A 14,467-nucleotide genomic window follows, 5' to 3' on the forward strand; every position below is an offset into this window, starting at 1 on the left:
CCAGCACAACCAAAAATAAATAAATAAAATTATTTAAAAAGAAGAGAAGAAAAAAAAATTTAAAAAGGAAAAATTAATTTTAAAATTATTTTAAAAGGATTCTTTCTTATTTTCTGAAATAAGAAATCTGAAAATGCTGCAGAAACCTAACAGTGTTATCAGGATCCCCTCTTTTAAATTGAAAAAAATAATGCTTTTTATTTGCCATTCTCCTCTGCAGAGTTCAAAGTCCTCAGAAAGCATAATTTTCTTGACAGAAGCTGACACTTTTCATAGACTTCTGCTGGGAAATCAACTGAAGAGGCTAGAAAACCTTTACACAAACCATTTTTAATTTTGGAAATAAGCTAATTGATTGATTGCCTAGAGCCATCACTGTGACTTTAACGAGAAGATGTTCCTGAGTTGTCTACTGCAAAGGGAGTCCCGTCAGTTGAGCCACATTGTCAGTTCAAAAGTGCAGAGATATCTGGGATGGGTGTGGTGTGGTGTAGCCCAGCATCCTGTGGTTGCTATTTGGGTTTCGTCTTGGATTTAGTCCGGAGTTTGGATTTAGAACCCTCCTTGCGCTGTATCTCTGAAAAGACCAAAACAATTATTGTAGTAATAATACCTTATACTCATTAAGGACTTTTGATTTTACAAAGCATTTTTAAAATTCTGTCTGCATGAGTAAGCCCCAAGCTACAAACCATGTGCCCAAAATTCGACTCCACATTGGTTACTGGGATTGAGAATGTATGTTCTCAAGGTTTATGGGTAATGAGGATAGAAGAGAAAGAACAATATGTCTTCCTTTCTTCCTTCCAGTACATACCCCAAACTTAGGGAAAAATTTTCAAATAGAGCTGGGTATCTAGAACCCTCCCATATCCATGGCTGTACCCCTGTGTGTCTCTTGGTCCCTGTTCCCTCCAATCTGTCATGCACAGATCCTACACAAGCCTGCTGACTGCACCATGAAACGAAGCTTCTCAGTTTTCTGAGAATCCTTCTGACTGGCTGCAGCCATCTTCGTCCCGCATTCAACGGTCCCCTTGTTCACACCCTGTCTTGTCCCCGTTCTTCATCACAGGCCTCACTTTGATCAGAGACTAAGCCACATTCATCTTTGTAAACACCAAGCTCCATTCCTTTCTCCATCAATAATTCAGAACACAGTGATTCGCTGTTAAAAATAATGACATAAAAATAAATGTCTTCCTACTCCATCCAAATCTTTTCCTTACTCAGCATTCACAAGGCTCCTTCCTTCACTGTATGATTTTCCATTCCTTCACTGAACAACGATTAGGAGACAAGAGATCTCCCTGCACTAACTCATAAAATAGGACCCAGTATGTTCCATATGCACGTCAGATTGCTCCAAGGTATCTGTGTGTGTTGTTTTTTTTTCAAAGGAGCTGCCTGCTAACTCTAAGGAATGTCTAACTTGTGGATTTTTCAGAGAAATGTTTAGGTCACTTGCATGGCATGGGGATTGCCTTGCTTAGCAGCCTGATCCCCTAAGCTTTGCAAGGCTTCTCATCCTCTACTTTTGAATCCCTAGCAGTGACTCTGATGAGGGGTGTGGAAAGGAGGGAGAAGAGGGGTTGTATCCTTGTTGTGTGGGTTATTGTTTGCAGGCTGGGACCTAACTGAATAGTTATCCTCCGCCTAAAATTATTAAAATGTTTTATTTTTGTATTTAAACTAATCCCCAAGACTTTTATGGAAATGGACGAAACTAAAGTCACTCATCCCATGTTGTTAACACGAAGACCTTTTCTGTGATTTGCATATAGTAATTTACACCATGGGTGGAGGAACCTAATGGGCTACAGTCCATGATGTCGCAAAGAGTCAGACCCAACTTAGCAACAACAATCTAGGGAAGGTCTAGTTTCTAGATTATTGGGATAAAATCACACCACAATAGAAGATAAATTTTTTTTTTTAATTCATGAAAACTACCTCACATACATTCAGACCTAAGGCTAAAGGATCTTCACACCGGGAATGATTAACATTTTACCAGTTCAGAGTTAACAGGAGAGAAAATGGACTCAGATTCCTCCTGCTCCAGTACTGACAGGATACAGCACAGCTGGGCCAGAGACTGTGAGTGACTGGCCAACTTACTGCTTTTGCTGGAGGTAGAGACAGAGGTGACAGAGAAAAATAGATAATAGATATCTGCCCAGTACCACCCCTGGCACCAGAACCTGTCCTGGGAACAGACTGCAGGTTGAAGATGAAAGCAAAAATCAAAAAATAGCCTCCAATATTGGGGATATTAAAAACTCTTTGAGGGAAGATTACAGATTAATTAGAGATAAGAAAATGAAGAGTGAAATTCCTCTTCTTGTTGAATAAAGATTATTTTCATCATAGCCAATCCACCAAGTACTAAAAACTAAAGACAACATTCCCCATAAACCTTTAGCAACCAGAGACAATGTATATCAATGTTTAGGCATATTTGTTCTGGTCTTTTTTTCTAGCTTTAAAAAATTGTGATTATTTCCTTTGACTAGATTCTCAAGAGTGAAATTATTAAGTCAAAATACATGTATATTTTTGAGGCCTACCCATATACACTCTCAAACTGCTTTCTCAAAGAGTTATACCTGTCTGTCCACCCACAAGTATTATTTGTAAAACTACTTTGCGCCCTCTGTCCAGCACTGTATTCTTTGTTTTTAAAAAGCTTTGCCAGTTTCATAAGTTAAAATTGTATCTCATATTAGTTTATCAGTCACCATTGCTAGTCATTTGGATGTGTGTGTGTGTGTGTGTATGGATTCCTAGGAGAAGTATGAACTAGTAGATCACCACGAAAAATAGTAAGCTCTTCTAAAATATTTATGACCCAATCAAGTTTTCACTCATAAAGTGAAGTGAAGTCACTTATTCGTGTCCAACTCTTTGCGACCCATGGACTGTAGCCCACCAAGCGCCTCCATCCATGGGATTCTCCAGGCAAGAATACTGGAGTGGGTTGCCATTTCCTTCTCCAAATGAAGCAAAAATGAGAAAGCAATGCTCACCTTTCTTTGGAGATTTTGAGGATCTGTCTTGTGGTCTGATTTCTTCTTCTTCTTCTTTTTCTTCTTCTCTTTCTGCTTCATTTTCTTCTTCTTCTACTTCAGACTCCTTCACTTTATACTTCATCAATACTTCCTCTAATTCTTTCTCCAGTTCTTTATTTCTTATAAGGGTATAATGAAGTCTTTCATTCACATCATCAAACCTCTCCTCAGCTTGTCTGGCTCTGCTTTCGACCTCTCTGATGTTGACAAAGTCCAGAGAAACACAATAAAATGGAAAGGTCTGAAAAAGTATCTTTCAGATCTAGAAACTCATTGTCCAAAAAAGGTAGTGGGATGAGAAGAATATATATGAACAGCACAAACAAAGAAAGCAGCAGCATCAATGTTTAGCCAAGAATTGAGGGTCTAGGAGCTACTCTGGAAGGTAATGTCAGAGTTGCAGTCATGGTGCGATTTAAGAATATATTTATAATTTCTTAATGAAACTGACTTTTGGATATTTGGAATTCTCCACCAATAGCCAAGGAACCCTTTTCAGTGATTAAGCTTGGCTTCTCTATATTGATATAATCCAACAAGCAAACAAAATAGTGTCCCTTATTTTCCAGCACCTTTAAAACCAGATCTTACAGAAGCAAAAACCAGTTTGAAGTGTGCTTAAATAACTAGAACATGTATGTCTATATCTCTTCTTCTCATAGTTTCTTAGCCATCTTAACTCTATTGTCCTTCCTACCATTTGGGTTATGTAACCTTCTTTCTTGCACACAATAGCTTCTTCTAGTTCCATTTATTTCTCTAGCTCATCTTTTAAAACATACTGAGCTGGATCACTCCTCACACTCTGTTCCCACCCTATATACACACACAACACTGGACTTCCTCCATCTCCAATGTAGCTGAGGACAGCTGTCCCTACTGGAGCAGTTTAATTCATTGCCTCCAGACGATTTGATGGTACCCATCCTGCTTGTAAGGAAAAAGGAAACAGGAGAACGAAAAATAAGCCAAGAAGTGTGCATTTCTCAGCTAGATCTCCTGGACAACAATCTCTGTCTTCTTACCATTGTGGTGTCTCATACTTACATTAACTTCTCCTGTGTGCGATCAAGTATAGCCATTGCTTCAAGATACTTTGGGGCCAATGTACCTTGATGAGCTGATTCTCTCTGACAAGAAAAGTATGTACTATGAATGAACTGAAAGTCCCAACAGTAAATAGCCTCCTTCTTCAGGATGTTCTGGACCAAGCTATCTTTTTCTACTATTCATATTTATATAGTAGATGATTAAACACACTCTTAATATGAAAGAAGAACAGGGATTTACTGTGGCCAAATACCATACCAGATTGCCAATTATTCATACTTAGGTGGATATAAAACTATATTAGAGTTGTAAAGAAGAAGCAGGGAAAACAATATCAACAAAAAGAAGCAGGGAAAGAAGAGAAAGTTTAAAAAATAAAGAGAAGGGCAAACATATTTCTCTAACCAAGTTAAATATCAAGGAAATCAATTATATTTCTCTCATTAATAATTTACTTCACTAAGCACATAACATTGCATAATCCAATCAAATCTTTCCGTTTCTTAGGAAACTTCAGATATCAAAGTAGAGAAAATATATTAAAAAAAAAAACCTCTTACTTATTTTGACTTTAAATATACTCCAGAAAACAAAATAAGAGGAAGACAAAAGAGAAAATTTAGAAGACAAAAACTATATGTGAAAATGAACATTATGAGGCATTTTTCCAGACCTGTGTACTTTAAAAAATCTCTTTTATCCACATTTCCCCAACAGAGACATGTAAAAGGTAAACCCCACCTTCTAGATGGAAAGGGGGACCTAAGAGGATAGGCAGCCTGCCATCATCACAGAAAGATCTAGTGGTTAAAGCAAAACCTTCATCTTGGCCTCTCCATCCTCAGTCACACATGGTACTGCACTATGCTCACTTTTTCTAAAAGCAAACCAGCAAAAATAAACTATCAAACGAGTTCACTTTTCCTCTAGCTCTTTTATTCTTTTGCTATTGTCTCAGTCACATGTTTTTCCCCTTTCTGTCTTGCCTCCCCTTCGGATAATAAATCTGTCCTTGTTCGGGCTGGACCAGCAATGTGTCACGTGGCCTCACTTATACAGCACATACTACTAATTTATTTATTCTTTGAATCCAAAAGGAAGGTTTTTCACAGAAGAGGCTTCTGGAACTGGAATTCCACATGATTTGTACAGCGACATGAAGCAGTTTTAACTACAGGTGGAAACCAAAGTAGATCAGGACTGTACTCTGTGAACGGTACCTTTCAGCCTTCTGACTCTCCTCATTCATTCAAAAGACAGATATTTAGTTACAATGTGCCAGCGAAGCATTCCTCTGTTTTGAAACCACCAAGTACAGATTAATGTTTTGTGGTCCTTTGCAAATCCTTCAGTAGGAAATTCCCATGGTCCAAAATGCTGGACGGTTGGGTTTCTAGAATTATGGCCTCCTCTATGTATGCCAAGGAGCAAACTTCCCTGCATCAGCCATATATATGGATACAGACTGTTGTTGTTTAGTTGCTAGGTCATGCCCAGCTCTTGTGCAACCCCATGGATCACGGCCCACCAGGCTCCTCTGTCCAGGGGATTTCCCAGGCAAGAATACTGGAGTGGGTTCCCATTTCCTTCTCCCGGGGTCTTTCCGACCCAGAGATTGAACTCACATCTCATGCTTGGCAGGTGAACTGGATTCTTTACCAATGAGCTACCTGGGAAGCCCACTGGATATAGATGCCTCAAAGGAAATCACAGAGACTCTGCCTTGAGCCCTTTTTCCATATTTGAAGCTTCCTCTGGCTTTTACGCTCTTTCACCCACTTAATAGAGACAAACACGGGCCACGTGGCCTTGGAAGCAACGGCATTGGCCGTCCTTGTTTGTGCCAGCCTGCTGTGGCTTGCAGCTAGTCTCTCTGTCAGACTCCAATTATACCTTTGGCCTTTTGGGCTTGGTTTTCCTGAGGTCTGACTCTACTAATGGGCTTAATGAATTTTTGGCCTTGCTGGGTCTCCGTTGCTGTGCAGGCTTTCTCTTGTTGCGGCGAGCAGGGGCTACTCTCCAGTTATGGTGCACGGGCTTCTCATCGCAGTGGCTTCAGTAGTTGTGGCTCCCGGGCTCTAGAGCACAGGCTCAATAGTTGGGGCACACAGGCTTAGCTGCTTTGCAGCGTGTGGGACCTTCCCTGACCAGGGATTCAAACTTGTATCTTCTGCATTGGCAGGAGGATTCTTTAACACTGAGTCACCAGGGAAACCCACTAATGGGCTTTAGATTGGACTAACATCTTTAGCTTGAGACTATTTCAGGGAGGATCTGGCTTCAGACCCAGTTCCTTGGAATCCAATGCTGAGTACTGAATGCCTGGCCAGCCACAGTGACCCTGTCAGCTTTGGACATATTTTCCGGACCCACCAATTCCAAGAACCCTTCCCTGCTGCCATTAAAAGATGGATAATTTGGTCACTGCTCTTAATACCTACGCCGGGGATACACGGTACTGTGGAAGGAAAACACAGGTTTCTAAGCGCTTCCTTTAGCTCGGTGAAAGAAATATGGCTGATCCTCCAAGTCTGACCCCTACTCTTTCTTTCAAAGGAGTTTAGAGGTAATCAGCAAAAATCTCCCGTCTCCCTCAAATTTACAACTCTTTACAAACAGGCAGAACCTGTGGTTTGAAGGCAGGCCTAAAAGAGATTGTTCCTAACATCTTGCTCTTTAGGGTAGCTGAGCCTTAGGCAACCCAGTTCGTGCAGCAGGGGGCAGTGCCTGGGGTCAGCTGAACACTGAGGGTAGCCTCCGGGAGAGTTTGCTGAATTTAGTCTTCCCATACCTCCACCCGTCAGCGAATTGTTACAGAGTTCAGGCTGCTTCTCCTCCAGGGACAACTTTGAAATGATTCGCATTCAGAGAGGGCCACAAGGGGTGCCCTGCGGCAAGTTCTCAGACTTGATTAAATCAGGCGGCACCTTAGGATGTGCAGAGGCAGAGTCAGGGCTGCTTACTGGGGTCACTTGATTCACCAGTGAAATCAGGAAGTGCCAGACAGGATAGTGACTGAAACAGGCACAGCAGGCGGAGTTTTGTGCACGGTTCCTGCTTTGAGTACAGTCTTCAGGAATCCCACAAAGTCCTAATTTCCAGCTAAGTGAAGAGAGTTTTGAATAATTGATAGTCCATCCCTCTCCCTCTCCTAGTTACGGTGGACATGACAAGTTATACCTGCAAACCACAAGGTTTTTGCTTCTCTGTCCCTTCTTTCCTTTTCTCTTTCCTTCCCCAGTGTCAATCAAACTGCCTCCTGGGAGCTGTGTTTGCAGACCATAAAAAGAGAGAGCCACTGCCCAATAGAACCAGTGCCTTGGATCTGTAGCCCTGCTAAATGGTTGCTACATTCTTAGGGCCAGAGGCCAAGTGTCTGTCAAAAAGAAAAAAAGAAAGACAGGGGGGAAAAAAGGATAAAAGAAAAACAAGCAAACAAAGCAAAAGAAATTTCTACAGTGGAAGTTTTAAAATCTTAAACTGCCCTCAGGGAGCCCCGATGTCTTTATGAATGGAAAGAGCACAGAGCCAAGGCCCCTCCTGCCCCACCGAATCCACAGCACAGTCCACATCAAGACAGCACCCTTCCCCCAGGCTCCACCTCCCACCCTGAATCTCTGACCTCCTCCAGGTCAAGGATCTTCATTCTCTGGGTACCGACGTCCCCAAAGATCAACTTTGTCTTCACTTGCCTAGCACACAGGGCCCCTCTGTTTGAGCACCTGGTGATCCCTTTCTACCTGTGGGGTAGTCACCACCCCTAGGATGAATGTGATTCTCCCTTATTTCAAGGAACTTGCAAGTATATCTGGATGGCATTTTAGTCCATTTTAGGCCTCAGGGTCAACGAGAACCTGGCCAGTTGGGTTTTCAGGGATCTATAGTAGAACATTAGCAACTTTTCAAAGCTGAGAGATAGACTTTCTGGACCGCATCGTCCTCAGGTGGGCTCGCCACACGGCACCACACTGTATCAGATGGAACTGTGGCATCCTGGCGCAGGAGCCCCACACTATCAAAGACAAGCACCGCACCCTCCATTTTGCCCCAGGCTACAGGCTTCTGTTTTCCTGGCTGCTTCTCGCCACACTGTAGGCCAGACCCTGATGCCTTGCCAGGCTTCCCAGATGGCACTAATGGTAAAGAACCAGACTGCCAATGTAGGAGACACAGAGACAAGGGTTCAATCCCTGGGTCAGGAAGATCCCCTGGAGGAGGACACAGCAACCCACTCCAGTATTCTTGCCTGGAGAATCCCATGGACAGAAGAGCCTGGCAGGCTACAGTCCATGGGGTCGCAAAGAGTCGGACATGACTGAAGTGACTTAGCACGCACACTGACGCCTTGCCAGGATAGCATAGCAGGGCTTTTACCTCAGGGGAGAAAATCTGGGGTAGGAAGGTTTTGGGTGGGACTGGTGGGGGGTTCTCATTATAGTGCTACCCTTTGTTTGCTTTTTTAGAAAATATGTCTCATGACATTGCATTTGCATCGTTTACCCCTACATCTTTGCCTCACAGTCTTCTCACCTGATATGTGTGCATGCTCAGTTCAGTCGTGCCGGACCCTGTGACCCCATGGACTGTAGCCCGCCAAGCTCTTCTGTTCATGGGATTTTCCAGGCAAGAATACTGGAGTGGGTTGCCATTTCCTCCTCCAGGGGATCTTCCTGACCTAGGGATCGAACATGTGTCTCCTGCATTGGCAAGCGGATTCTTTACCACTGAGCCACCTAGGAAGCCTATCAACTGACATATTAACATATAATTTTAGAAACTTGTTAAAAAGGCATTACTTTGGAAGAATGTGATTGCAACCCCCCCAACCCCCCTGCACCACTCTTTCTCCAACTTCGCCTGCTCCTGCCTAACTCTCCACATCATTTCACCCAGTTCTTCCTCCCAGAGTTGGAGCCTATTTCCTACAACCTCCCTTCACATACATCCCTGCAATCTGCCTCTACTCTGGACCATGCAGCCACTTTAGTGATCTAGCTGCTATCCACCAGTACCCTCAGCACAGCTCGCCATGCCTGTTCCTACTCAGACGGGTCAGACTCCTAGCAATGAAATGGTTCTTAACTTTGAGGTTGAGAAATTTGATGATGTCTATGGATTTCCAGCACATCCCCTTGCTCCCCAAGAAAATGCACAGTATGACTATACAGACAGAATGTTGCATACCAGTTTCAGGGGGTTAGTGGGATGAAGCCCACCCAGAGATTCCTAAAGTCATGGCATCCTGTACAGAGAGATACAAATCTAGAGCTAACTTAAGTGTAAATGATCCTAGAACTTTTTGTGAAGGAGTTTTAACTTTGTTTTCCTGCTGAGGTTCCATAGCTACTGTCTAAAGGTTTCCAGTTCCTCAGGAATTCTTGTGGTTGCTGGTATGTTCTTATCACAGTTATCAATAGAGTCTGTTGAACAAATACATTTTTTAAATTGATCAAATATTGACCATAATATTGTTAAGTTAAAGAAAGGGATGAAATGCTGATTTTAAAATGAGTTTTAAGGAAGAGAATGAAAAGTTTTTGTGAACAAACAAGAGTTTTTCCAAGGATGATGCTGGGAGAAAAATAAATCTGGAAAATATATTACTTAAGCGTTCTCTTAGAAATGCTAAAAGTTATGTTAGATCCATATAATTTTTACATAATATTAAATTTTCTAGTTTTGAATTTCGTAGCTGAGTTGCAGATACATACCCAAGAAGACAATGCATCTGTTCCATATAGAGGTTGGGAATGAATATTTTCATCTTCTCCAATGACTCGAATGATTTTTTCCTTTTCTGTGGATGTCGAAGGTTTCTAGGGCATAGAAATACCACAGACCTGTTAGTGAGCTGGTGTGTGACCCAGTGGCAGGGCAAGTTGCCTGGTACCATGTCTGAAGCTTTGGTTTTCCATTTGTTTTCATCATTCAGGAAGCATTTAGAAGACTTACAGGAAACACTGTGGGAAAAATTAGCGGGGATAGGGAAGTGGGGACAAAGGGAAGTAACTGTGGAACAAAGAGGATTTCTTTCAGACCTCAGGAACTCATAGGACTGTGGGAGAGATAACCAATAAAATAATTATGGTCTACATGATTACTGTGATCATAAAGGTAAGTTCCAAGAGCTATGTGTACCCAGAAAAGGGCCCTGCATTTTGTCTAGACACCTTAGGTTTTTGTTATTTTTTTTTTTTTTACAGTGAAACGACATTTGAAAGCTGAATAGGAGTTTGTAAAATAGGAAGGAAAGGGCCTGAACTCAGATGTCAGAAGAAGGGAAGGAGGAGATTTAATAGGTATGACAGATTTAGTGGCCAAAAAATAATGTATTCCATATATTTTGCCTTTTATATGCCAAGTACTATAACAGAAGAAAAGCAGAAAATGCTGATCAAAAGAGGCATGGGTGTTATACAATATTTTTATTCTTTTGTACAGTACGTAAAGTGAGTAAAGGATGTATGTCATGGTCTGGGGTCATGCCAATATTTAAACTATTCACAGCAAAGAAACACCCCAGGGAAGTAAATTAAGACAAAATGGAGAGTAATCATGAGTTCTGAAAGAAAAAGAAAATAGTAGTCCACCCAGGAATTACAAGGGCTCTTATGGCAGACTAAACTAGGTCCGAATGTTGGTTCTGCCACTTAATAGCATATGGTTTTCAGTACATCAGTTCCTTTTTGAGCTTCAGTTTTCTTATCTGTAAAATGGGAACAATAATATTTACCTTGAGGTTGTATTATGTAAGTAAGAGATAACATGCAAAGCATATAGGCCGTGGTAGGCACTCAATTATTGGTAGTTATCATTGTATTTTCATTATTATTATTATTACAAATGCCCCAATAAGGGTTATTTTTATTATTAATGCCATGGCAGGGGTGGAGACAGGATAAGGAAAAGAGAAGTGTGGATGGCCTGAGGGGAGTGAGAAAAGGCAGCTCAGAGTGGGAGCTGAGGAGTGGAGACCAGGAGTTTAAACAACTATTTGAAAAATATGGCAATGAAAGGATAAAGAAACAGCATCAGAGTGAGAGGTAGATTGTGTAGTTATCAGTTGTATAGGTGAATGAGGCCAGTTAGGAAAGGGCTGAATTTAGAAAGGAAGAGGGGCACTCTATCCTTGGAAAATAAAGACATAACTGTGCATGCAAGTATGGGTAAATCTAAATGAGGCTTCAGCAATACATGAACCGTGAACTTCCTGATGTTCAAGCTGGTTTTAGAAAAGGCAGAGGAACCAGAGATCAAATTGCCAACTTCCACTGGATCATGGAAAAAGCAAGAGAGTTCCAGAAAAATATCTATTTCTGTTTTATTGACTATGCCAAAGCCTTTGACTGTGTGGATCACAATAAACTGTGGAAAATTCTGAAAGAGATGGGAATACCAGACCACCTGACCTGCTTCTTGAGAAACCTGTATGCAGATCAGGAAGCAACAGTTAGAACTGGACATGGAACAACAGACTGGTTCCAAATAGGAAAAGGAGTATGTCAAGGCTGTATATTGTCACCCTGCTTATTTAACTTATATGCAGAGTACATCATGAGAAATGCTGGGCTGGAAGAAGCACAAGCTGGAATCAAGATTGCCGGGAGAAATATCAATCACCTCAGATATGCAGATGACACCACCCTTATGGCAGAAAGTGAAGAGGAACTAAAAAGCCTCTTGATGAAAGTGAAAGTGGAGAGTGAAAAGTTGGCTTAAAGCTCAACATTCAGAAAACGAAGGTCATGGCATCTGGTTCCATCACTTCATGGGAAATAGATGGGGAAACAGTGGAACCACTGTCAGACTTTATTTTTTTGGTCTCCAAAATCACTGCAGATGGTGATTGCAGCCATGAAATTAAAAGACGCTTACTCCTTGGAAGGAAAGTTATGTCCAACCTAGATAGCATATTCAAAAGCAGAGATATTACTTTGCCAACAAAGGTCCGTCTAGTCAAGGCTATGGTTTTTCCAGTGGTCATGTATGGATGTGAGAGTTGGACTGTGAAGAAAGCTGAGTGCTGAAGAATGGATACTTTTGAACTGTGGTGTTGGAGAAGACTCTTGAGAGTCCCTTGGATTGCAAGCAGATCCAACCAGTCCATTCTGAAGGAGATCAGCCCTGGGATTTCTTTGGAAGGAATGATGCTAAAGCTGAAATTCCAGTACTTTGGCCCCCTCATGCGAAGAGTTGACTCATTGGAAAAGACTCTGATGCTGGGAGGGATTGGGGGCAAGAGGAAAAGGGGACGACAGAGGATGAGATGGCTGGATGGCATCACTGACTCAATGGACGTGAGTCTGAGTGAACTCCGGGAGTCGGTGATGGACAGGGAAGCCTGGTGTGCTGCGATTCATGGGGTCGCAAAGAGTCGGACACAACTGAGCGACTGAACTGAACTGAAATGAGGAAAGGAAGGAAGTTGAAGCGTTCACTCCAGATAATCTATTTCTACTTTCAATAGTATATATACACATGTATATACACACACTGCATTTGTTGCTGTTGTTTAGTCTCTAAGTCGAGTCTGACTCCCATGGACTATAGAGCCTGCCATTTCCTTCTCCAGGAGATCTTCCTGACTCGGGGATTGAACTCATGTCTCTGGCATTGGCAGGGGGATTCTTTACCACTAGCCATCTTGGAGGCTCAAATATATATATATTTTTTCATTATATATTCATTCTTTAAATATATATATTCATTATATATTTTCTTTAAAAATATAAAGGAAAAGGAAATAATACTAAATAATCTTACCTCTTCTGCACTCTCTTCTTTCTTTTCCTTCTCAAGTTTCTTGTCCTCCATGTTTTCTTCAATTTCTTTATGAATCTTTCCTGCTTCAGGCTCACTTAATCCTTTTAGAATATCCTATTAGACACAACAATACTATATTGTAGCTTAGTGGACATAAATATTTATGCAGAAGATTACCAATATTTCCATTCAAAAAATATTTAATGAGCATTAATTTTGTAACTGGGCACTATGCTAGTGATAAGGATACAAAGGTAAATAAGAACAGTCCCTGGCTTAAGCAGCTTACAGTTTAGTGGACAAGAAAATACTATGGTGACATATAGTCAAAGAGCAGGAGCACCTAAGCCAGATCTGGTATTGGGCAGGGGTGAAAGAGAGGGTTAATCCAGAAGGTTTCTTGGCGGACACAATGTCTGCGTTTCCTCTTGAAGGATGGGTGAGGAGAAAAAAGATGGCACAAGTGAGTTCCAGACAGAGAATGTTATTTGCACATGACTGGCACTAAGAACAAAAGGAAGTCAATAGAACAAAAACTTAGAAGCAGATGGACAGGAGCACAGTCAGAGGAAGGACTAGGATATTATGCCAGGGAGACTGGATTTTATCCTGACATACCAATAATTTGACCTGTTTCGTATTTCAAAACAATCACTCTAGCAACTTGTTCTCAGTCACTCAGTCGTGTCTGACTCTTTGTGACCTCATGGACTGCAGCACACCAGGCTTCCCTGTCCTTGACTATTTCCTGGAGTTTGCTCAAACCCAGGTCTATCGAGTTGATGATGCCATCCAACCATCTCACCCTCCGCCACCCCCTTCTCCTTTTGACTTCAATATTTCCCAGCATCAGGGTCTTTTCCAATGAGTCGGCTCTTCACATCAGATGCCCAAAGCACTGAAGTTTCAGCTTCAGCATCAGTCTTTCCAGTGAATATTCAGGACTGATTTCCTTTAGGAATGACTGGTTTGATCTCCTTGCTGTCCAAAGGACTTTCAAGAGTCTTCTCCAGCACCACAAAAGCATCAATTCCTTGGCACTCAGCTTTCTTTATGGTCCAACTCACATCCTTACATGACTACTGGAAAAACTATGGCTTTGACTATACAGATCTTTATTGGCAAAGTTATGTCTCTGTGTCTGTTAATTTTGTGGCTGCAGTTACTGTTCGCAGTGATTTTGGAGCCCAAGAGAATAAAATCTGTCACTGCTTCTACTTTTTCCCCTTCTGTTTGCCATGAAGTGATGGAATCATGATCTTAGTTTTTTGAATGCTGAATTTTAAGCCACCTTTTTCACTCTCATCTTTAACCCTCATCAGAAGGCTGTTTAGTTCCTTTTCACTTTCTGCTGTTAGAGTGTTACCATCTGCATATCTGAGGTTGTTGATATTTCTCCTGGCAATCTTGATTTCAGCTTGTCACTCACCCACCCTGGCATGTCGCATGATGTACTCTGCATAGAAGTTAAATAAGCAGGGTGACCATATACAGCCTTGTCATACTCCTTTCCCAACTTGGAAACAGTCAGTTGTTCCATGTCTGATTTTAACTGTTGATTCTTGACCTGCATACAGGTTTCT

General features: G+C 41.6%; 1 protein-coding gene across 3 annotated transcripts in view; it reads right to left on the minus strand.

Moving 5' to 3' along the window:
• Positions 1–310: 310 nt before the first annotated feature.
• AXDND1 (axonemal dynein light chain domain containing 1) overlaps positions 311–14,467 on the minus strand; it is a 79,504-nt gene continuing 65,347 nt past the window's right edge. For all 3 annotated transcript variants that reach the window (XM_086343583.1, XM_086343582.1, XM_086343585.1), the window contains 5 exons: positions 12,885–12,998; positions 9,833–9,937; positions 4,119–4,201; positions 3,030–3,268; positions 311–577 (listed from right to left, as the gene is read on the minus strand). In XM_086343583.1, the coding sequence (XP_086199709.1) occupies positions 513–577; positions 3,030–3,268; positions 4,119–4,201; positions 9,833–9,937; positions 12,885–12,998 (606 nt within the window). In that variant the 3' untranslated portion in view covers positions 311–512. The remainder of the gene's footprint in view (positions 578–3,029; positions 3,269–4,118; positions 4,202–9,832; positions 9,938–12,884; positions 12,999–14,467) is intronic.

The sequence above is a fragment of the Bos grunniens genome, chromosome 16 (assembly GCF_055505025.1).
Source record: "Bos grunniens cultivar Pamir isolate PY7600 chromosome 16, Bosgru_T2T1.0, whole genome shotgun sequence".
Classification (NCBI taxonomy): domain Eukaryota; kingdom Metazoa; phylum Chordata; class Mammalia; order Artiodactyla; family Bovidae; genus Bos; species Bos grunniens.